We start from the raw sequence: 24,388 nt of genomic DNA, 5'->3' as shown, positions 1-24,388 counted from the left end.
TTCTTATTCACTGTTTTGCCCTGTTGACATTCCATGGGGCCTATAGGTTTGGGAAGAGCTGTTCTTCATTAGATGTTGGTGGATACATCCTAGATTAGGAAACTGAGGCCCACAATCTCTTAGCAAAGGCAACTGAAGATATCAGCAGTTCAAAGAGAACAGGGAATTTAAGTTTTTATGTGGGCCCGGAGGTTAAGGGGTAATCTGATCAAGGTGCTTAAAATGATAAAGCAGGGGAGCGATATGTGGCCATTGGCGATCGTTAGTCTGGCGGGGTGGTGGGAGTGGGAACTCAGGGGCTGGGGGAGAGGTAGGAGATTGGGGTTAGGGATAGGGAGAAAGGAGATCGGGGCTCGAGGATCTTGGAGCCAGGAGTCAGGGAAGAGGGAGGGGGTTTGGGGGAAGGCGGTCTGGGAGCGTCAGCGAATGAGAGCGTCCTTTAATTTGGGGTGGGGAGAAGCATTGCTGCTCCTCCTGGCTCCACATTCAGTGGTAAGTAAGTTATCATTTGTATTGCAGGAGTCCTGTAGGGCTGGTTTTCCTAAATTCAACCTGCGATGTCACTGTATGTCTCTGGGAGAAAACCCATGTTGGAGCAGAGACCTCAAACATGCATTAAGCCCTTATTTCCATACACAATGGGCCTAATGCCTACTTCAGATGTGCGTCAAGGACAGCACTTGTTTGTCCTTATCCAATACAGCAGGCGGTGCATTTCTGACCGGAAGTCTGCGCGCGCTTCCTTCCCACCTTTGTGAGGCCTTTGGTGCCTTATAAAAGTTTAGCATAACTTCCTTGCATTTGTACTCTATTCCTCCATTGCTAAAGCCAAGGAAGACATATGATTTTTTAGCAACTTTCACAACTTGTCCTTTCACCTTCAAAGATTTGTGTACATACAACCTCTGGTCTCTCTGTTCCTGCACCCCTTTTAAAATTGTACCATTGAGTTCATATTTCCTCTCATTCTTCCTTTCAAAATGTATCATTTCATACTTCTCTGCATTAAATCTCATCTGCCATGTGTTGCGATTTGCCTCATTATTTACTACATTTCTAATTTCACATCATCTGCAAATTTTGAAATTATGCCCTGTACACCCAAGTTGAAGTTATTAAGATATAGCAAAATAGTAGACTTAATACCAACCCCTGGGCAATACCACTGCATATTTCCCACCAAAGTTACCTCTAATTTTTTTTCATAGGCGGTCCCTTTAAATTTTCTGCATGGCTGTGCACGTGCTGTGTCTTCTTGTGAGCAGCCTGCGTGGGACCTCCCGATTGATGGCCGCTTGCACACCTTAGGGCGAACATTGCTTCCCACCACTAGGAAAAACAACTGTTCACCATTACTCTCCCCTTTCTGTCCCTTAGCCAATCTCCTACCCATGCTGCCACTGCCCCTTTAATCCAATGGGCTTTAATTTGGCTAACACGTCTATCATGCATTCAAGACATGTGAAGCTTGGTTTAACAAAAAAAAAATGCGTTCAGAATATCATGTGATGTTAAAAACACTTCTGACTTCACGAAATCAACCTATTTATTACAAAACTACTTTTACTTCCTACAGTAGTATAAAGTACGTTTGTAACTTCCCCCCCTTCCCAGGTGGCCAGTATTCACTTCACCCTGAAGTGAAAGCACTGTATCAAATCCAAGAGCGAAGGACAGAGCATAGCCTGCCCAAACAGGGTAATACATGGAATTACATCGAATTTACAGCACGGAAACAGGCCTTTCAGCCCAACTGGTCTATGCCGCTGTTTATGCTCCACACAAGCCTCCTCCCACCCTACTTCATCTAACCCTATCAGCGTATCCTTCTATACCTTTCTTCCTCATACTTATCTAGTTTCCCCTTAAAGGCATCTATTGCTATTTGCCTCAACTACTCCATGTGGTAGCGAGTTCCATATTCTAACCACTTTTTGGGTAAACTAGTGTGTGTTATAATTTCTAAACACTACCTATGTTACTGATTGAATGTAAAACGTACAATCGGGATTAGACCCTGGAAATTTGGGCTCAGTCATAACCTGTGCTATTAGTATGATTACTGTATATTTTTACATTATTTTTAATCGGGAACGAAGAGAGAATAGCTAATGCACCAATTATGTTTAAACTACATGAGTATATTAAAATAGGTGTAAACAGTCTGCTGGCTGATTGTATCTTTTTATCACAATGAAAGCCCAGGTCAAAAGGCATAGCTCAGGAAGAGCAAATATTATTTTTTAAAAAAGGATATAGAGGCACTGAAGAAGGTGCAGAGATTTATAAGGATGATTCCAAAAATGCGAGCATATACCTATCAAGAAAGGATGAGCAGGCCGGGTCTCTTTTTTTTCTTGAAAAAAGAAAGCTGAGGGGTGACCAAATAGAGGTCATTAAAATTATGAAAGGTTTCGATAGAGTGGATACAGAGAGAGGGTCCGAAATAGAGCCCCGCTCCAAATGCACCGTTTTTGAAAGTTTTCTCCGCCGCAGTCCATGGGGCAGACATACCAGAGAAATTCACATCTTTGAAATGTTTTTTGGCTCAGGGCGGGAGTTGCAGGGTGAAAGTGTCCTTGCAACAGGTCCGCCCCCCCAACCAGTCATCAGCGTCGCGCTGGCAGGTCACAACATCCCTCCTCTTCAGTTAAAGGGGAGGGTCGCTGCGAACTCTGCTGCCACTTTAGTGGCAAGCACTGGGCCATCAGGGAGGGTTTTGGCCGGGTCAGCAGCCCTGCACCCAAGAGGGGGTGCCAGGCTGTGTGTTGGCGGCCCGGCCAAATCCGTGGCCATAATTGTCGAACCGAACTGGCAGTCGGCTGACAAAAAAAATAATAACTTGGCGTCGCCGACAGCGTCACCTCCCCTTTAAGGGCCGCCGCGCCCAGCCACAGAAAGGGCACCAACAGCAAAAGCTGTCAGTGGCACTGACCGGCAGCGGCGTCGCTCCCATTGGGGCAATTCCGGTAAAGGGGCAATTTCTGGAGGGGCAATTTCCGGAAGGGGTCGCTGCCGGTTGGTAAGGGGTTGACGCGTTCATGCCGCGGCAGGAAAATGGGAGGAACGATTCCCTACACCACTCCAAACCTGAGGAGGGGCAATTTTTAAATTGGTGGCCCCTCCGGGGAGACTCGGCGGCAATTCCGCAACGATCCGTGACCGCTGCTTTCAGGCGGCCAGAGGCCTTATAGAAAGGGCCAATTTCGGCCCCAGAATGTTTCCACTTGTGGGGAAGAGCATAACTAGAGGCCATCAATATAAGATAGTCACCAAGAAATCAATAGGGAATCCAGAAGAAACTTCTTTACCCAAAGAGTGGTGAGAATGTGGAACTCACTACCACAGGGATTGGCTGAAGCAAATAGTATTGATGTATTTAAGGGGAGGCTAGACAAGCAAATGAGGGAAAAGGGAATAGAGGGTTATGCTAATAGATTTAGATGAGGAAAGACGGGAGGCTCGAGTGGAGCATAAATGCCGGCATGGACTGGTTGGGCCGAATGGCCTGTTTCTGTGTTGTATATACTTTGTAATCCTATGCAATCATATGCAAAGATATGAAGCACATGTTGCTGTGATAACATTGGAAAAAGTTATTGACCATGATATGTCCCTATAATTGTTTGTATCCAGCAATCTGTTCAATGATATAATGGTCGTAAACTTTTACTAATCCACCTCCCGTGTCTCTGTGTTTATTCCCTATTTGCCTAATTATGAAGCATCCAGGGACATTCTTGATTTAAAGACATGGTGTACCTGCAAGTTTTTTCTGTGGTATTTCAGATTCTGCCCCAGCCGAGATCAGCTAACTCAGCTTGGTATGGGAATGTATATCAATGACTTGAATTGAGGAATAGAAAGTTGTATATCTAAGTTTGCAGATGGCACTACGTTAGGAGGCACAGTAAGTAGTGCAGATGAGGGCAGGAAGTTATAAAGAGATATAGACAGACTACTTGAGTGGGAACAACTGTGCCAGACGGAGTTCCACGTGAGGAAGTATGAGGCCATCCACTTTGGATCCATGAAAGACAAATCGGGAAGAGTCTAGGAACCGTGGAGGCGCAAATCAATTTAGGTGTCCAAAACAAGGGGACATCTTAAACTTAGAGCTGGGACATTCAGGAGGGAAATCAGTAGCATTTTTTCATACAAAAGGTAGTGAAGATCTGGAACTCTCTCCTCCAAAAGGCTGTGGATTCTGGGGGTCAATAGAAGTTTTCAAGACTGAGATTGATTGAGATCGGTGGAGGCCCCGATCTGCGAGGAAACATCAGCGGCAGGTCGGGGCCATAAAAGGAGCGGTGAGCGGCGGCCATGGGCAGCGTGGAGGCTTGCCACTACAAGGTACAGCGCGAGCTGGTGCAGGAGGGCGATGACTTTGAAGAATGACGTCATTAAGACCCAGGTCGGTGATTGGAGCGTGGGTAGATATAGCAGGAGTGATGAAGTCGGGGCGAGGGAACAGCGAGAGGCTGTGGAGGGACGTGATCGGGGCCCAGGGGAGGCGCGAGTTCGGGGCCAGGGGCCCAGGGGCAGCACAGACCAGCCCACACTGCGATACGTGTGCGCACTAGGTCTGTGCAGCAGAGCTGGTCTCCAGTTGTCTTGGGTAATCCTTGCTACTGGACCAAGACCTAGCTCTGTCAAGCCCGTGTGGTGGCTGGTGTGCAACGGCCACCCCACGTTAAAAAAATCCACGCACAGGCATCTTCCACCTTTCAGGATGTAGTTCGGGTCCTTCAGTGAAACACCTGTGAACTCATCTTTTTTTTGGTGTGGAAGCAAATCATCCTCGTTTAGAGGGATCGCCTATGAGAGGGTTATAAGAGTTTTATTAGGTATAGGTATTAAGAGATATGGAGCAAAGGCGGATAAATGTAGGTGAGACACAGATCAGCCATAATCTAGTGAAATGGAGGAACAGGCATGAGGGGCTGAATGGCCTACTGTTGTTCCTATGTCCCTATATTAACTGATGCCAGCTAAAGAATTAGGAGGCTGTTACTGTTGGCCTCAGTGCCCCTGGGCTGGGAGAGGAAAAATAAAAATCAGCTCCTCATCTGCAGACAAATCTTCTGATATCCCTCGTCATACTGGGAGTCGGGATCTGGCTCAGGGGATTCAGGATCCTGTCAGGGTTTCAAGGGGCGTGGAGAAGAGGTGGGTAGGAAGTTGAAGTACAGATCAGCCATGATCTAATAGAATGGTGGAATAGGCTTGAGTAGCTGAATGACCTACTTCAGTTGCACTGAATTGACCCCAGGGCCTTCTGCTCTGTATAAAGCCCACACCGGATAGTGGCTTTACCCATGAGGCCAGCAGGGGAAGCTACCTGGAAATTAAATGGCCTTTTGCATCGTACAGTGCTAAACACCAGCTTACCTTCTCGCTCCCAGCCAGATAGATGCTCGTGGCAGCCACAGGAATCCCATGTCTTTCACATACCCCAGACAATAAGTCCCGGATGGTCAAGCCAGGCCGAACCATTGCTAAGGAGGCAGTTTTGTCGGGGAGGTAAATGCAGCAGTATTTCACTTTCTTTTCCTTTTCGGTCTCTGGGTTCGGTCTCTCACTCTGCAACAGAGAGCACAGATTGTGTTAATACACTAACATGGTTCACTCAGTACATCTCAGTATAGTTTTCTTTCTGATCGTCCGTGTTTGGAAGCCCTTCACTGCAACTGAAAATTCTACATCTATCCGTAGAGACCCTCCCTGTCTCTGTAACCTCCTCAAGCCTCTAACCCCGGAGTCTTGTGCATCCCCCACTCTCTTCACCCCACCAGTGGTGGTCATGCCTTTCCCTGGCTAGGCCCTAAGCTTTGCAATTACCTCCATAAATCTCTCCATCTCTCCACCTCTCTCTCCTCCTTTAACACCCTGCTTAAAATCTATCTCTTTGACCAAGCTTTTAGTCACTCTTCCTAATATCTCCGTTTGTGGTTTGGTGTCTGATTACATGCCTATGAAGCACTTTGGGATGTTAAAGGTGCTATATAAATGCAAGTTGTTGTTGTTTCTGTTTGCCCATTATGTAATGCTCACTGTCCCACTTACCCAAGTCCGGACAGCTTAGGCTTAGATTGACAGAGCCAAGTCTTAGGAACCCTCTATTAGGCACAAGGGTCAGCCTATCAGAGGGTCAGCTGGTTCCCCCACCTTGTCCCTATACAGACAGGTTGCTTGTAGAGTTATTTGGGGCAGAATGGAAAAACATTCCAGTTCCCAATGACAGGTCTGCCCCTCCAGGTTTCATTAGTGAGTCAATCTTGGGGCTCAATCGTTAATCGTGCCATTGAGGACTGAAGACCAAACTGGCTCGGGTAACAGATGAGTGAATCTGCCACAGACTTGGTTGTGAGCTTCATCACATGTTACCAAAAGAACCCCGTTCAGCTCTCAGCTCCCCTCAGGAGGATAGTCACTAGTTGAGTGTCAGGTAGCTGCCGACCATAGGCCTGAGTCCCCAAGGGATAGATAACAGGCACCAGGAGCTCCTCACAGGTGGCGAGGTAAGCAGCACAACACACCATAAGATGTGCGAGTGTATGGTCAGCATCCTCTTGACCACTGAATGTGGTTCTACCAATTGGAGGTGCTGAGCTTCAGTAGTAGAAGCTTGTCTCTCGACAACCCCAATCATGGTAAGCACTGAGCCCATTATACATGAGCACATGTTCTCACACCTAACTTCTAGGCGACGCCTTCCAGCGGCTGTCATCCCAAGTCTGAGTTGTTCATCTGCTATAGGATGGACAGCTGCCCTCAACATGGTGAATGAACCTATACAGGAGCTTCTGATACCTTGGCAACTTGTGGTTGAAGATGCCTAATCCAATGCCACAAACCAGATTTACCTATCACCGACTGAACACAATCTACTGCATAACTTCAACATTATTTTCTTTTTCCATAAAGCTCCCTACAAGATCACAAGATAGATACAGATATAGAAAACCAGTCGACCATCTTAGCTCATCCATGTAGAGAAACCGACAGTCCTCTCACCACAACATCTAATTGATTCAAAAGGTTTTGCCTCCACTATCCAACTAGTCCATTGCAAGTATTGACTACTAGTTAAATGTGAAGAAGATCTACCTTGGAAGAATTCACGTTAATGAAAACACACGAACGGTCTCAAAAAAGTTATTTTTCCCTCGTCCTTGCTGTACACTATGACCCAGTCAAGAGGACATTTAGTAGAGTCTGTTCCATCGCCGGACAACTTGTCCAAGTGACCATTCTTTACGTACAAGACTGCAACATGCTATTCAATTGTGGCAAGTAACAGAGCTAAGGGTGCTCCTGTCGAGGTCTGAAATCCATAATAAGTGACTTTCCTTCAGCTCTCGCTGGATACGGATCAAGGAAATGTGGCTGAGCTTTCCCACTTTGTCCCTGAAAACACTGAGGTCAATTGGAGCATCTCTACCACTGTCCCAGCTGAGATCAGCTACCTCAGCAGAGACCAGGAATGTAATCTAGGGCCTTTCTGGTCTCAATGGCTTCATCTGCACAGATTCAAGGTGACTGGCAAAACAACCAGAGGCAACATGAAGAAATATTATTTTACAGAACAAGTGGTTAGAATTTGGAATGCATTGCCTGGTAGGGTGGTGGATATGTAGTGACAGGCCAACTCCCATCCATATGATTTTTTTAGGGTGACTGCCGCTGAATCTCAGTCATTGAAATACTTAGAGGCCGGGGAGGTCATGAGTTAGGGTAATGTGCTGCGATATTCAGCTCTGCCTATCCGTAGAACCAGCCTGTCTTGCAGTTTGCTGTTATTTTCCTCCTTGACTCAGAAATTGCTTGATATTCTTGGCCCAACTGGCCCGGATTGCTGATTGCGCCCATTATAAAGGGGAACAAAGAAATGGCAAACCAATTGAACAAATAATTTGGTTCTGTCTTCACGAAGGAAGACACAAATAACCTTCCGGAAATGGTAGGGGACCGAGGGTCTAGCGAGAAGGAGGAACTGAAGGAAATTCTTATTAGTCAGGAATTGTGTTAGGGAAATTGATGGGGTTAAAGGCCGATAAATCCCCAGGGTCTGATAGTCTGCATCGCATAGTACTTAAGGAAGTGGCCCTAGAAATAGTGGATGTATTGGTGATCATTTTCCAGCAGTCTATCGACTCTGGATCAGTTCCTGTGGACTGGAGGGTAGCTAATGTAACACCACTTTTTAAAAAAGAGGGAGAGAGAAAACAGGGAATTATAAACTAGTTAGCCTGACATCGGTAGTGGGGAAATTGTTAGAATCAATTATTAAAGATGACATAGCAGCGCATTTGGAAAGCAGTGACAGGATTGGTCCAAGTCAGCATGGATTTATGAAAGGGAAATCATGCTTGACAAATTGTCTAGCATTTTTTGAGGATGCATCTAGTAGAGTGGACAAGGAAGAACCAGTGGATGTGGTGTATTTGGGCTTTCAAAAGGCTTGTGATAAGGTCCCTGTCATGTATCTCACATTACTGTATGTAACTGTATCTTACCATGCTATACATGACTGTAACTGGATATGACCTGTAACAATAAGCATACCTTACCACCAGGGATGCACTTGCAGGAGACACTCCATACCTGTCCCACTGTGGTATATGAAGGGAGGTCTCAGGCAAGTGCAGCACTGGAGAGCTGGAATTCAAGGTGCAGGTCCTGAGTGACCTTGACTTCAGCGTGTGTCTCGTGTAAGTCAGTACATTAGAGTCAGGACTTAACAGTCCCACACAAGAGATTAGTGTGCAAAATTAAAGCACATGGCATTGGAGGTAATGTATTGACGTGGATGGAGAACTGGTTGGCAGGCAGGAAGCAGAGAGTCGGGATAAACGGGTCCTTTTTAGAATGGCAGGCAGTGACTAGTGGGGTGCCGTAGGGCTCAGTGCTGGGACCCCAGCTATTTAAATATACATCAATGATTTAGATGAAGGAATTGAATGTAATATCTTCAAGTTTGCAGATGACACTAAGCTGGGTGGCAGTGTGAGCTGTGAGGAGGATGCGAAGAGGCTGCAGGGTGACTTGGACAGGTTAGGTGAGTGGGCAGATGCAGTATAATGTGGATAAATGTGAGGTTATTCACTTTGGTGGCAAAAACAGGAAGGCAGAATATTATCTGAATGGCGACAGATTAGGAAAAGGGGAGGTGCAACAAGACCTGGGTGTCATAGTACATCAGTCATTGAAAGTTGGCATGCAGGTACAGCAGGTAGTGAAGAAGGCAAATGGCATGTTGGTCTTCATAGCCAGGGGATTTGAGTATAGGAGCAGGGAGGTCTTACTGCAGTTGTACATGACCTTGGTGAGGCCTCACCTGGAATATTGTGTTCAGTTTTGGTCTCCTAATCTGAGGATCGACGTTTTTGCTATTGAGGGAGTGCAGCGAAGGTTCACCAGACTGATTCCCGGGATGGCAGGACTGACATATGAGGAGAGATTGGATCGACTGGGCCTGTATTCACTGGAGTTTAGAAGAATGAGAGGGATGTCATAGAAACATATAAAATTCTGATGGGACTGGACAGGTTAGATGCAGGAAGAATGTTCCTAATGTTGGGGAAGTCCGGAACCATGGGTCACAGTCTAAGGCTAAGGGGTAAGCCATTTAGGACCGAGATGAGGAGAAACTTCTTCACTCAGAGAGTTGTTAACCTGTGGAATTCTCTACCGCAGGAAGTTGTTGTGGCAAGTTCGTTAGATATATTCAAGAGGGAGTTAGATATGGCCCTTACAGCTAAAGGGATCAAGGGGTATGGAGAGAAAGCAGGAAAGGGTTACTAAGGTGAATGATCAGCCATGATCTTATTGAATGGTGGTGCAGGCTCGAAGGACCTAATGGCCTACTCCTGCACCTATTTTCTATGTTTCTATGTTTCTATGTTTCTAACTCGATACTCTATCCCGTGATTTCTATCGCCTGCTGTACATTTGTGCGGATTGAAGGGTTGACCTCAATCAAAGAGATTTTGTTCCCCTCTGTCGTACCTCGGTTTTGGCTGAGAGAGAGCTGAGCAAACCCAAATCCACACTGGCCGTGGAATACACAGACACCTGGGACTCACGGCGATTCAGCGAGAGGCCATTACTCTCTGAAAAATCTACTAAAACGAGAGAAAGAGAATTATTAGTCACATTGTAAAACACTTTGATATGACCGCGATCACGTTATAAAGAGCATGATTTAGCTTCCCTGATGGGTGAGTGGGTGAAGGCACCATCTATTTTGGCATTAAGTTGCATAGACCACAAGGTCACTGGATCGATCCCTGGTCTGCAAAAACTAGCTAATCTCATTTAAGATAGCAGATGGGAAGGCTACCAAATTACTCCCAGTGACTCCCTTCTGAAAAGTGTCATGTGTGGAGGGGATCGGTGAGGACAAGATCAGGCTACACTGTAATCTCTTCCACAGTCAACTAGCCTGCCAGACACACACCATCAAAGGTTGCAGCTGAAAATTGGGCTTTTGGGTGAGGTACTGGAGCCCAGCTGGGACCCATAGAAATGCACTCCAACATGAGTGGATACTTTCAGAGACTGAGAGGAAAAGAACAAAGGAAGGGATTTGCATTTATATAGCGCCTCTCATGACCTCAGGATGTCCCAAAGTACTTTACAACCAATGAAGTACTGTCGAACTATAATCACTGTTGTAATGAAGGAAATATGGCAGCCAATTAACACACAGCAAGAACTAACAAACAGCAATGAGGTACTGATCAGATAACCTGTTTTACTGAGGTTGGTTGAGAGATAAATATCGGCCAAGGACAGCAGGGCGAACTCCCCTGGTCTTCTTCGAATAATGCAGTGGAATTTTTTATGTCCACTCAGTTTAACGTCTCATCTGAATGACGGCACCTCCAACAGTGCAGCAGTCCCTCAGTATTGAACTGGACTGTCAGCCTAGATTTTGTGCATAATTCTGGGAGTGTGGCTTGAACCCACAGCCTCTGAATCAGTGATGAGAGTGTTACCAACTGAGCTATGACTGACACCTGAAGGGTTGGGGATGGGGGAGGGAATTGATTACAAAAAGCTTGATTGTCATTATAGACATTATAATATTCAGCATTTGAAAATGACAAAGAAAAAAAAAACACAGAAAAGTGAAACAAATGCAATGGGGAGCTGCGCCCAAAGCGGTTCTGGTAATGAACGATTATGCTGTCGCAATATCTCCAACCTGTGTAACCTTTGAGTGCAGTACCCCACTAGGGGTGTGGGAGTGGATAATTGGCACTATCATTGTTGATTGGCAAAACAGCCTGTTGAAACTTTATGCTCTCGTCCTGGTAGAACGTTAAATGGAAATAAGAAATCTTTGACTTTTTAAAATTCATTTCTGTGATATGGGCATCACTGGCAAAGACGGCATTTATCGCCCATCCCTAGCTGCCCTTGAGAAGGTCATGGTGGGCTTTCTTAAACATGATGAAGGTACTCCCACAGTGCTGTTAGGCAGCGAGTGCCAGGATTTTGACCCAACGATGATGAAAGACCGGTGATATATTTCCAAATCAGGATGGTGTGTGACTTGGAGAGTGTTATTTATACAACAATTTGTAACCGGCATTCTACCGCCACCAAAGTGCGCATCTGTTGGAGTCCCAAGGGATCCCAGCATCGCTTGGGAGCGCTGCATTTCAGCAGGCCTCCCATGCTGTGCTGGTACTCTAGAGTCAGAATAAAGAGACTAAGGTCACACTCAAATCTACAGTACACAGTCACATTGCTTTATTTGAGACGTAACAACTGGCGACGAGTAATAGATAATGAACCACAGAAAGTTATGGAGTCCAGTTCATTGGATATATTCAAGAGGGAGTTAAATGTGGCCCTTATGGCTAAGGGGATCAGGGGGTATGGAGTGACGATGGGAGTGGGGTATTCAAGTTGCATGATCAGCCATGATCATATTGAATGGCGGTGCAGGCTCGAAGGGCCAAATGGCCTGCTCCTGCACCTATTTTCTATGGTTCTATTACACGAAAATGCAGAGAACTGTTGGCATCCTGGAGAAATTCTCAGAAGGTGACAACGGGGAAGCCGTCGTGGAGTGACTCGATCAATATTTGGTGGCTAACGAGTTGGAAGGGAATGAGAATGCTGCCAAACGAAGGGCGATCCTCCTCACCATCTGCGGGGCAACAACCTATGGCCTCATGAAGAATTTTCTTGCTCCGGTGAAACCAACAATCAAATCCTATGAAGAACTGCGTAAGCTGGTCCGGGAGCACCTAAATCAGAAGGAGAGCGTTCTGATGGCAAGGTATCGATTTTATACATGTCAACGGTCTGAAGGCCAGGAAGTGGTGAGCTACGTCACCGAACTAAGGCGCCTTGCAGGACATTGCGAATTCGATAGATTCTTGGAGAAAATGCTAAGAGACTTTTTTGTGCTTGGCACTGGCCATGAGATTATCCTTCACAAACTATTGAATGTTGAAATACCGAACCTGAGCAAAGCCATAACGATAGCCCAGGCATTTATGTCCACCAGCGATAACACCAAACAAATTTTGCAGCATAAAGATGCATCGGCAAATACTGTACACAAAGTAACGTCGTTTTCAGGCAGGAATGCATATGGCAAAACATACACGCCTGCATCTGCACGACCTCAGATGACTCAGAGTTCACCATCAAGTGTGAATGCGAGGCAATTAACACCTTGTTGGTGCTGTGGCGGTGATCATCGAGCCCATCAATGCCGCTTCAAAAACTATGCGTGCAAAGGCTGTGGAACAATGGGACATCTGCAGCGAATGTGCAGACGAGCTGCATTCCCTGCAAACCACTACGTTGCAGAGGAAGACCAATCCATGGCGGATCAAACTGAACTAGAAACTCGAAGTGAGCAAGCAGAAGTGTACGGGGTATTCACCTTCACCACGAAATGTCCACCGATCATGTTAAAAGTTGAACTGAATGGAATTCCAGTATCCATGAAATTGGACACGGGTGCGAGTCAGTCTATCATGAGCAAAAAGGCCTTCGAGAGGCTGTGATGCAAAAAGGCTCAAAGGCCCAAGCTGAGCCCTATTCATACCAAGCTGAGAACTTACACTAAAGAGCTGATCCCCATAATTGGCAGTGCAGCAGTAAAAGTCTCCTATGATGGAGCGGTGCATGAACTACCACTATGGATTGTACCAGGAGATGGCCCCACATTGTTCGGCAGAAGCTGGCTGGGAAAAATCTGCTGGAACTGGGACAACATCCGAGCACTTTCATCCATCGACGACACCTCATGTGCCCAGGTTTTGAGCAAGTTTCTGTCGTTGTTTGAGCCAGGCATCGGAAATTTCTCTGGGGCGAAGGTGCAAATCCACTTGGTTCCCGGTACACGACCCATCCACAGGGCACGTGCAGTGCCATACATGATGCGAGAGAAAGTGGAGATCGAGCTGGACAGGCTGCAATGAGAGGGCATCATCGCACCGGTTGAATTCAACGAGTGGGCCAGTCCGATTGTTCCGGTTCTCAAGGGCGATGGCACAGTCAGAATTTGTGAGGACTCTAAAGTAACGATTAACCGTTTATCGCTGCAGGACCAGTACCCACTACCCAAGGAGATGACCTATTTTCAACGTTGGCAGGAGGGAAGACATTCATCAAGTTGGACCTGACCTTGGCCTAAATGATGCAGGAGCTGGCGGAATCTTCGAAAGGCCGCACCTGCATCAACACGCAAAAAGGACTGTTCATCTACAATAAATGCCCGTTTGGGATTCGATTGGCCACGGCTATTTTTCAAAGGAACATGGAGAGTCTGCTAAAGTTGGTTCCGTGCACCATGGTTTTCTAGGATGAAATATTGATCACAGGTCGGGACACCATCAAGCACTTGAAAAACCTGGAAGAGGTTCTAAGTCAGCTAGATCGTCTGGGACTCAGGTTGAAACGGTCAAAGTGTGTTTTCCTGGAGCCAGAGGTCGAGTTCTTAGGGAGAAGAATCGCGGCAGACGGCACCGAGGCCAAGATGGAGGCCATCAAGAACGCGCCGAGACCACAGAATGTGATGGAGCTGCGGTAGTTCCTGGGACTTCTCAATTATTTTGGTAATTTCCTACCCGGGTTAAGCACCTTGCTAGAATCTCTACATGTGTTGCTATGCAAGGGAGATGACTGGGTATGGGAGAAATCATAAGAGACTGCTTTTGAGAAAGCCAGAAATCTATTATGTTCCGACAAAATGCTTGTTCTGTATGACCCATGTAAACATTTAGTGCTCGCTTGCAATGCATCTTCGTATGGGGTCGGGTGTGTGTTACAACAAGCAATCGAATCGGGAACATTGCAACTGGTGCTTATGCATCCAGGAGTTTGTCCAAGGCTGAAAGGGCCTACAGCATGATTGAAAAAGAAGCTCTGGCATGCATTTACGGGACGAAAAAAATGCACTAGTATCTGTTTGGGCTTACGTTCGAGTTAGAAACTGAACATAAGCCGCTCATATCGCTATTCTCTGAGAGCAAAGGTATTAATACCAATGCCTCTGCTCGCATCCAAAGATGGGCACTCATGCTGTCTACATATAACTATGTAATTCGTCACAGATCAGACACAGAGAACTGCGCTGATGCTCTCAGTCGTCTACCATTGCCCACCACTGTTGTGGAAATGGCACAGCCTGCAGACTTGCTCTTGGTGATGGATGCATTTGAAAATGAAAAGTCAGCCATTACGGCCCGCCAGATCAGGAGCTGGACCAGCCAGGATCCTTTACTGTCCCTTGTAAAAAACTGTGTCCTCCATAGGAGCTGGTCCAGCGTCCCAGCGGAGATGCATGAAGAGATCAAGCCATTCCAGCGGAGCAAAGATAAAATGTCCATACAGGCGGACTGTCTTTTGTGGGGTAATCGCGTGGTTTTGCCTAAGATAGGCAGATAAATGTTCATATGTGACCGACACAGTACCCACCCAGGCATAGCAATGGTGAAAGCTATAGCCAGATCCCATGTGTGGTGGCCCGGCATTGACTCAGATTTGGAATCTTGCGTGCGCCAATGCAACATTTGCTCTCAACTGAGCAATGCACCCAGGGAGGCACCGCTATGTTTGTGGTCATGGGCCTCCAAACCGTGGTCTCGGATCCACATTGACTTCGCTGGCCCGTTTCTAGGCAAAATATTTTTGGTTGTTGTGGATGCTTATTCAAAATGGATTGAGTGTGTAATAAATGTCTGTAAGCACTGCCACCATCAAAAACCTACGAGCCATGTTTGCCATGCATGGTCTGCCTGATTTCCTTGTCAGTGACAATGGGCCGTGCTTCACCGGCGCTGAATTGAAGGAATTCATGACCCGCAATGGGATCAGGCACGTCACATCTGCCCTGTTCAAGCCCGCATCTAACGGCCAGGCAGAACGGGCAGTCCAAACCATCAAGCAAAGCTTGAAACACTTGTCGGAAGGCTCCCTGCAGACCCGCCTGTCCCGAGTCCTGCTCAGCTACCGCACAAAACCCCACTCACTCACCGGGGTTCCCCCTGCGAATTGCTCATGAAAAGGGCACTCAAAACAAGGCTCTCTCTAGTCCACCCCGATCTCCATGATCATGTCGCGGGCAGGCGGCATCAACAAAGTATTTACCATGATCGCGCAAATTTGTCACGCGATATTGAAGTCAAGAACCCTGTATTTGTACTCAATTATGGACATGATCCCAAATGGCTTGCTGGCACTGCCGTAGACAAAGAAGGGAGTAGGGTGTTTGAGGTCAAACTTGCAAATGTACTAACTTGCAGTTAGCATTTGCACCAAACCAAACTACGATTCACAGACAGTCACGACAACCTGAAAAGGACACCATCAACTTCGACCCTCAGATACACACACAAGTGGCAACCGACATCACGACCACAAAGCTGAACCCATCATCCCCAGCAGCCCAGCAAGGCCAGCTGCGCAGCAGCCCCATGAAGGCCCAACCAACTCACCTGCACCTGTGTTTGTACCAAGACGATCGACTAGGGAGCGAAAAGCCCCAGATCATCTCACCCTGTAAATAGGTGACTTTGCGGGGGGTGATGTTATATATGCAACACCTTGTAATCAACATTCTACTGTCACCAGAGGGCGCATCTGTTGGAGTCCCAAGGGATCCCAGCATCCCTTGGGAGCACTGCATATAGGTAGGCCTCCCATCCTGTGCCGGCACTCTGGAGTCAGAATAAAGAGACTAAGGTCACACTTACTCAAGTCTACAGTACTCAGTCACATTGCTTTATTTGAGATATAACAGAGGGGATCTTGGAGGTGATGGTGTTCCCATGCACCTGCTGCCCTTGTTTGGAAGGTGCTGTCGATAAAGTCTTGGTGAGATAGTACACACTACAGGTGGAGAGGCTGGATGTTTAAGGCAGTGGATGGAATGTGCTTTGGATGTTATGGAGCCCATTCCAAGGCAGTAACAGAGCTGACAGTTAAGATAACTTACACTGTGCAATGTGAGACCCAACTGGTATTACCAGTAGGATTCCACCTCAGTTCAGTGTCAGGTTACAACAGGATCAGGATAAGATGTGATGCCTTATATGATTGATTGGCCTGACAATATTCACTGTCAGGCTTATCTGGGTGGGTACTGAGAGCGGCTGGTGACTGTGGAACTGTAAAGTGGCATAGAGCCACTGCGTTCAGGAGAGGATGGAGGAGGTAGAAAGTTGGGGAAAGACACATAGAAATCAGAATTAAATGGTCCTCTATCATGGCTGGTGTGAGAAGTCATCTTTACTCTAAAACAACAAGGCCTGTTAACTAATGGGAAAATTCCATTACAACCTATAGTATCCCAGTAAATTGTATTGCACCCCATTATAACTCATTGCATCCCATTAAATTACATTGTAACCCATTATATCATACTGACCATATTACAGCCCATTGAGCCTTTACATTGCATTGAAACCCACTGCGTTATATTGCACTCTATTACATTCCATTTATTAAGTACTGTTTTTCATTAGTTTGAGCAGTTCCAGCTGGTGCCTGACCTCCCAAGGAGTCTCTTTTCTCTTTCCTCCGAGTTAATTTGCTTGTACTCCTCCAGATCTGTTTTTCCAGGGTTCCTCCTCTTCTATCGTAACTGTCCTGTGGAATACCACTGAACGACTTTCCCGACTTCAGTTTATGCTTCTGCTGAAGGATAGTAAGCGATACATCACTATGGTTATCACCTCTGCTCACTGATTGTATGCATTTGGCAGTGAAAGTAATCCAATGCCTGTCAACATGTATCTTCTAGGGTCAGTCGATTGTCTGACAGACCGTGGGCCAGATTTTGCTGCAAAAATAACAGCATGTCAACAACGCTCGCAGATCAACAAATCGGCCAGCAACGTGTAACGAGGAAGAGATACCCCATGAACTGCGAATCGTCACCAGGTGCTGGACGATTTGCAGCGTTCCACCGTTAGCTTCGTCAAAATGGCCGCTTGCACTTAACCTCCCCATGAGTTTCATGAAGTTACTGCATTTGCACATTAATTGCCCATTAAACTTGCCGCAGAAAGTTAAATGTAGAAATTAACAAAGAAAGTACCCTTTTAATGATGTGATAATGGTTAATGACTGCCAATCAATCTCTGTAGTCCAGAAAGTGGACAATTTTCAATGTGGAGTCTCATTCTTTGGAGTTGGAATAGATGTTGGATATTTTTTAAATTTCAAATTTTTATTCCATTAATCCAATCTTTCTTTCCCTCTCTTTATTTCTTTCAGTGCCTGATTTGACATTGAATTCACCCACTCCATTTCACCCTTCTTCCTCTGTTTATTTCTCAATCCTTAAATCACATCAGTTAAGGAGATACGCTGTTTGTCCCATTATTCACCAAGGTCCCAGATGCCCCGTTTCCCTCACTGTGCCATTGTCAGCTCGCATTTCCACGAAAATGTTTTAAAACCTAAACAAGCATGAACAATTCGAACTAATGGAGCATGCCACGAGATGCTCTGCTCCAGTAAAATCTGGCCCATTCTGTGCTCAAGAGACTCCAAACTAAGCCACTGAGAGAGCCACATAAGGAGATTCCATTTGCCTGATATGGAGTGTCCTCTCTCTCTGTGGTGACATACCCCACCCACCACAAAGCTAAGACATAAGCTAGTAAGAGTTAAATCCAAATGGGCCACAGCTGAATTTAACCAGTTAAAGCCAACACATACCACTTGAATGCTTCATAAAATTGGTTTGTATTTCCTTGAGTTATAGAAGATTGGGGTGATCTGATCAAAGTGCTTGAAAAGTTACAAGAATTCGTTAGTAGATATGGAGAAACTATTTAATTAGATGTGGGAATCAAGAATGGGGGGACATAATCTTAACATTAGAGGTAGGTCCTTTACGAGTGAAATTAGGAAGCACTTTTTCACACAAAGGGTTGTCGAAATCTGGAATTCTCTCCCGAAAAGGCTGTGAATGCTGGGTCAATTGGAGCTGTCAAGATTGAAATCAATACATTTTTGTTAGATAAGGTTATCAAGGGGTTTGGAACAAATGCGGGTAAATGGGTCTGTCCATTTACCCGCATTTGTTCCAAACCCCCTGATAACCTTATCTAACAAAAATGTCTAATTGAATCAGGCTCGAGAAGCTAAATGGCCTTTCCCACTATTTGTTCAGCTAGGACATTGTCTTGCAAGGTTATCTGCAGCTGAGTGGGAAGAATTAATCCCCTACCACCTCAATGAGTCAGGCTGGCTGTTCAGTCATCAACAATGGACCGGCCTCATTCAGTGTTAGAATCTGTCACTGAGGGTAGTCTCGACTCCAGGTGTATGACCTTGGACTACATCAACTCTAAAGAGGTCCACTTACCTCCCTGCTCAGGATAGGCACAGGTTGCTCACAAGACAACTGAAAGTGTGAGTTTGAGTTCTCGTTCAGTGGGCAGAGGATTCTGGGAACCTGTTTTTTCAGGTTTGCAAGCCAATTAAACAGGAGTGCCAAAGAGGTTGTAAATCAGAGGTCACGTCAGATTCTGCATCATCTCATGTTTGGGGCAGGACCTTACCTTCTTGGAGCCAAAGAGGCTCGCACTCTCCTGGTCATGTCTGTGTTCCAAGGCCGGGTTTCTTTGCTGTGAGTTACTACCAGGTAGAGGCTGACCCTCGACCTCCGCTAGCACACACTGCTGGTAAAGTGGGGACTTCACAAAACGTGTGTAGCTGTCAAACTTCATCAGGTTAAAGATCTGCAAGGAGGGAAAATATAGTTCAGTGTGGTAAACACAAAATCTATTTGCATAAAAGTAGCATAATCTAGAACTTATTACAGCTCTAGAAAGGAATAATGGAGTTAAGGGTTCAAAGACAGAATCTATTTGGTTAAAATTAAGGAACAATAGAGGAACTATTATCCTACTGGTTGTATACCATAGGCCACCAAATATTGGGAAGGGGATAGAGGAGCAAATTTACAGGCAAATTGCAGAAAGATGAAAGAACTATAGAGTAGTGATAACGGGAGACTTCCGTCATGCTAATGTAGTTTAGGATAGTAACGCTGTAAAGGGCAAAGAGGGGGAGGAAATTCTGAAATGTGTATTAGAGAACTTTATTGATCAGTTTGCTTCCAGCCCAATGAGAGGGAAGCAGTGCTGGATCTATTTCTGGGGAATGAAGTGGGACAAGAGGAGCACGTTTCAGTGGGGGAGAATTTGGGGAAGAGTGATCATATTATCATCAGGTTTAGAATAGTTATTGAAAAGGACAAGGAACAATCAAACATACAAATATTTAACTATAGGTGGGCTAATTTCAGTGAGTTAAAAAGGGATCTAGCCCAGATGGATTGGAATCAAAAATTGTTTGTCAAAGTAGTAATTGAACAATGGGAGCCTTCAAAGAGGAGACGGTTCAGGTACAGAGTAGATACATTCTCATTAGAGGAAAAGGAAGGACATCTAAAGCTAGAGCTCCCTGGATGACTAAAGATATAGAGATGAAAATGAAACAGAAAAAGGAGGCTTATGACAAATGCAAGGTTCATAATACACTAGAAAACCAAGATAAACTCAGAAAGTACAGAGGACATCTAATAAAGGAGCTAAGGAGGCAAAGAGAGTGAATGAGAATAGATTAGTAGCTAACATAAAAGGGAACCCGAAAGTATTTTATAAACATATAAATCGTAAAAAGGTAATCAAATGGTGGGGCTGATTAGGGACACAAAAAGCTATCTTCTTGTGGCTGCAAATGGCATGGCTGAGGTACTAAATTGATACTTTGTATCTGTCTTCACTAGAGAAGAGGATGCTGCCAATGTAACAAAAAAGGAAGAGCTGGAATGATATTGGATAAGATAAAAGTAGATAAAAAGGGGCTGAATGGCCTACTCTTAAAAGGTTGGCAGTACTCAAACTAGAAAAGTCACCCGATCTGGATGGGATGCATAAGGGTGGAAATTGCGGAGGCTCTAGCCAAGATCTTCCAATCCTCCTTAGATATAAGGGTGGTGCCAGAGGACTGGAGGATTGCAAATGTTACATCACTGTTCAAAATGGAACAAACCCAACAATTACAGACCAGTCAGCCTAATGTCAGTGGTGGGGAAACTTTTAGAGAAATTAATCTGGGACAACATTAATTGGAAATTATGAGCTAATAAATGAATGTCAACGTGGATTGTTTAACGGCAAATCGTGTTTGAATAACTTGATTGAATTATTTAAGTAATGGAGAGAGTTGGTGAGGGTAGTGCGATTAATATTGTGTCTATGGCCTCTCAAAAGTCATTCAAAAGTACCATATAATGGACTTGTTCGGAAAATTAAATGGGACAGTGGCAGAATGGATACAAAATTAAATAAAGGACAGAAAATAGAGTGTAGTGATGAACGGTTGTTTTTCAGATTGCAGAGAAGTGCAGTGGTGATCCCAGGTATTAGGACCACTGCTCTTTTTGATATATATTAATGCCCTTAACTTGGGTATATAGAGTATAATTTCAAAGTTTGCAGATGGCACAACATTCGGAAAAGTAGTAGCAGATTTCAGGGGGACACAGACAGACTGGTGAATTGGGCAGACACATGACAAAAAAGGATATACCTGCATTGGAGGCTGTTCAAAGAAGGTTTACTGGGTTGATTCCGGAGATGAGGGGGTTGACTTATGAGGAAAGGTTGAGTAGGTTGGGCCTATACACATTGGAGTTCAGAAGAATGAGAGGTGATCTTATCGAAACATATAAGATAATGAGGAGGCTCAACAAGGTGGATGCAGAAAGGATATAAACTAAGAGGACATAGAATAAGGAGCCGCCCATTTAAAACTGAGATGAGAATGAATTTCTTCTCTCAGAGGGTTGTAAATCTATGGAATTCTCTGCCCCAGAGAGCTGTGGAGGTTGGGTCTTTGAATATATTTAAGGCGGAGATAGATTTTTGAGTGATAAGGGAATAAATGGTTATGGGGAGCGGGCAGGGAAGTGGAACTGAGTCCATGATCAGATCAGCCATGATCTTATTAAATGGCAGAGCAGGCTCTATGGGCCAAATGGCCTAATCCTGCTCCTATTTCTTATGTTCTTAAATGAAATTTAACACAGCAATGTGAAGTAATACATTTTGGTAGGAATAAGGAGAGGCATTATGAAATAAATGCTACAATATTAAAAGGGGTGCAGGAACAGCGAGATCTGAAAGTGTATGTTACAAATCTTTGAAGGTGGCAGGACAATTTCTCACTGAGTAGTAAGAAAAAGTGTGTGGGATCCTTGGGATTAATATACCTTTATTAATAGAGGTATAGAGTACAAAAGCAAGGAAGCTATGCTAAACGTATAAAACGCTAGTTAGGCCTTAGCTGGAGTAATGTGTTCAATTCTGGGCCTACACTTTAGGAAGGATGTCAAGGCTGTAGAGAGGGTGCAGAGGAAATTCAGTCGAATGGTACGAGGGATGAGGGACTTCAGTTATGTAGAGAGATGGGAGAAGCTGGCTTTGTTCTCCTTAGAGCAAAGAAGAGTTAGAGGAGATTTGTTAGAAGTGCTCAAAATCATGAACTGTTTTGACAGAGTAAATAAGGAGAAATTGTTTCCAATGGCAGAAGGGTTGACAACCAGAGGTCACAGATTTAAAGCAATTGGCAAAAGAAACAGATGAATGCCCTGCCTGAAAGGGTGGTGGAAGCAGATTCAATTAACAATTGAAATGGGAATTCGATAAATTCTTGAATGAGAAAAATTTACAGGTCTATGGGGAAAGGGCAGTAGAGTGGCACTAATTGGATAGCTCTTTCAAAGAGGGAGAACAAGAACAATAGGCCAAATGGCCTCCTTCTGTGCTGTATCATTCTATGATTCTTAGACTGAGTTCCAGTGCTGAGAAAAACAAATCTAATTAACCATTGCTGAGATTTTCCACTTTGGTGCAGCCACGGCCTATGATTATCTGTCCAAAAATGGAAAATCATGTGCTTGAAGCGTGTGGTGTCCCACTATCTGCTCCCAGCATGCATCGTGCCTACTCTGCTCAGGGTTCCCAGGAGTAGTTGAAACCTAGCCAGAAGCTGCCAACAGAAAGGTTGGTTATGTTCTGACCTGGAGCCAGAGACTTACCTTCAGGCTGCCCTCAGCAAAGCAAGCAGCCCAACAATCATACATATAAAATGGGCGAGCTGCCCAGTGGAAGCCTCGGGCCTCCTGGTTGGGGTGTGCGCTCTGTGCGTAGGGCCCACTTCAGGCCCAAGGAGCCTAAAGGAATTTCAGCATCAAGGTTTTAAGAATCTGCAGATTGCAGGAGCAAGCAAAGGCAACGCAGTAACAGTTATATGTGTTTTAACTTTTTTCTTCCCCCCAAAAAAAATACAGGACAATTTCATTTTACCTATGCTGAATCAATCCTTGGTCACCTCTGCTCTATCCCATTGAACTAGGTGTCAGCCGTGGCTCAATGGTAGCACTCTCGCCTCTGAGTCAGATGGTCATCGAATCAAGCCCCAATCCACAGACTTAAGCATGTCACCCAGGCTGACATTACAGTGTAATACTGAGCGAATGCTGTACTATAGGAGGTGCCGTCTTTTGGATAAGATGTTAAACCAAGGCCCGATCTTCCCTCTCAGGTGGAAGTAAAAGATTCCATGGCACTATTTTGAAGAAGAACAGGGGCATTCTCCATGCTGTCCTGGCCAATATTTATCCCTCATCCAACATCATGAAAGCACATTAACTTGTTATTATCACATTGCTATTTGAAGGACCTTGCTCTGCGCAAATTGGCTGCCGCGTTTCCTACATTTCCATAGTGAATATGCGTCAAGAGTTCTTAATTGGTTGTGAAAAAATTTGGGACATCCTGAGGTTGCGAAAAGTGCTATATAAATGCAAGTTTTTCTTTCTAACTACAGGTTGAACCTCCCTTATCCAGAACTCCCTCATCCAGAACCACCCGTTGTCCAGAAACATTCCCGGCCATCGGGTGGCGCATGCGCAGAACTCCGACTTGAACAAACTGAAGTCCTTCCTCGCTGCCGACTCCCGCAATCGCTGGCCTGACCCCGCGATCCACCACCCCCTCAGCCCCCATGATCTCTCTGCCGCACTCCCAGCCTCAAGCCAGCCAGCCCCAATATCCCCTTGCTCAGTACCTGTACCATCCAATAATGTGGCCACCCCTCGTCCGGAAAAATCCCTTATCCAGAACAGGCCAAGTCCCGAGGGTTCTGGATAAGGGAGGTTCAACCTGTACCATAAAAATTACATACACGTCAAGTAAAGGTTTCCCAAACAAACTCTTCCTGAAAGTATTGGCCCAAAGATGGCAAGCTGGTACAGGAGGTACCTTAACCTATTGACAATGGCACGTGACTGTGAAGTGGAGTGAGACGAGGATTGACAGAGGGTACCTGAAGTTGTTGTGCTTTAAACATATCCGATGTGGGGTCATTGAGAATGTCCTCCTCCAGCTGTGCCTGTCTGTCGATGTTAATGGGGCTGAGGGAGCTGCTGGACAGGTATGTGCTGTAGATCTCACCAGCAATCTGTGAAAGCTTATCGTAGGAACAAAGAGAGATGGGTCAAAGCAGTACCATTCTTTAATGGTGGTAGCTACACCTGAGTAATCAGGGGGATATATCGAAATTATTAATAAACAATGGGCCTGAATTTGTGGTCGGAGGCTTCCCCTGGGCGGACACTTACTTGGTCTAGGTCATCTGCTGGGATCTGCTGAAAGCGTTCACAGGCTTGCCAAAATAATATGTTTTCCGCACTGAATTCCTTCTTTAAAAACTCCTAAGGAAAGAGGAGCCAACTCAGTCACAGTAATAATGGAAAAGGTTCGCTAGGTCCAGCTAACCCATTTCAGCTTCAGAGATCAAACTCACCTATCTACCATGCCCCTTTATC

At 45.4% G+C, this 24,388-nt stretch overlaps 1 protein-coding gene across 3 annotated transcripts in view; it reads right to left on the bottom strand.

Moving 5' to 3' along the window:
• The window catches only part of LOC139263057 (regulator of G-protein signaling 14-like), a 95,039-nt gene that overhangs the window by 23,432 nt on the left and 47,219 nt on the right, over positions 1-24,388 (bottom strand). For 2 of the 3 annotated variants that reach the window (XM_070878571.1, XM_070878574.1), the window contains 6 exons: positions 24,182-24,274; positions 23,887-24,030; positions 19,050-19,229; positions 17,028-17,169; positions 10,012-10,127; positions 5,392-5,583 (listed from right to left, as the gene is read on the bottom strand). In XM_070878571.1, coding sequence (XP_070734672.1) covers positions 5,392-5,583; positions 10,012-10,127; positions 17,028-17,169; positions 19,050-19,229; positions 23,887-24,030; positions 24,182-24,274 — 867 coding nt within the window. The remainder of the gene's footprint in view (positions 1-5,391; positions 5,584-10,011; positions 10,128-17,027; positions 17,170-19,049; positions 19,230-23,886; positions 24,031-24,181; positions 24,275-24,388) is intronic. The other variant, XM_070878572.1, reaches the window with a different exon arrangement.

The sequence above is a fragment of the Pristiophorus japonicus genome, chromosome 4 (assembly GCF_044704955.1).
Source record: "Pristiophorus japonicus isolate sPriJap1 chromosome 4, sPriJap1.hap1, whole genome shotgun sequence".
NCBI classification, from domain to species: domain Eukaryota; kingdom Metazoa; phylum Chordata; class Chondrichthyes; family Pristiophoridae; genus Pristiophorus; species Pristiophorus japonicus.
The sequence above is the reverse complement of the archived record's forward strand: the minus strand, read 5'-3'. Positions and strand labels throughout refer to the sequence as shown.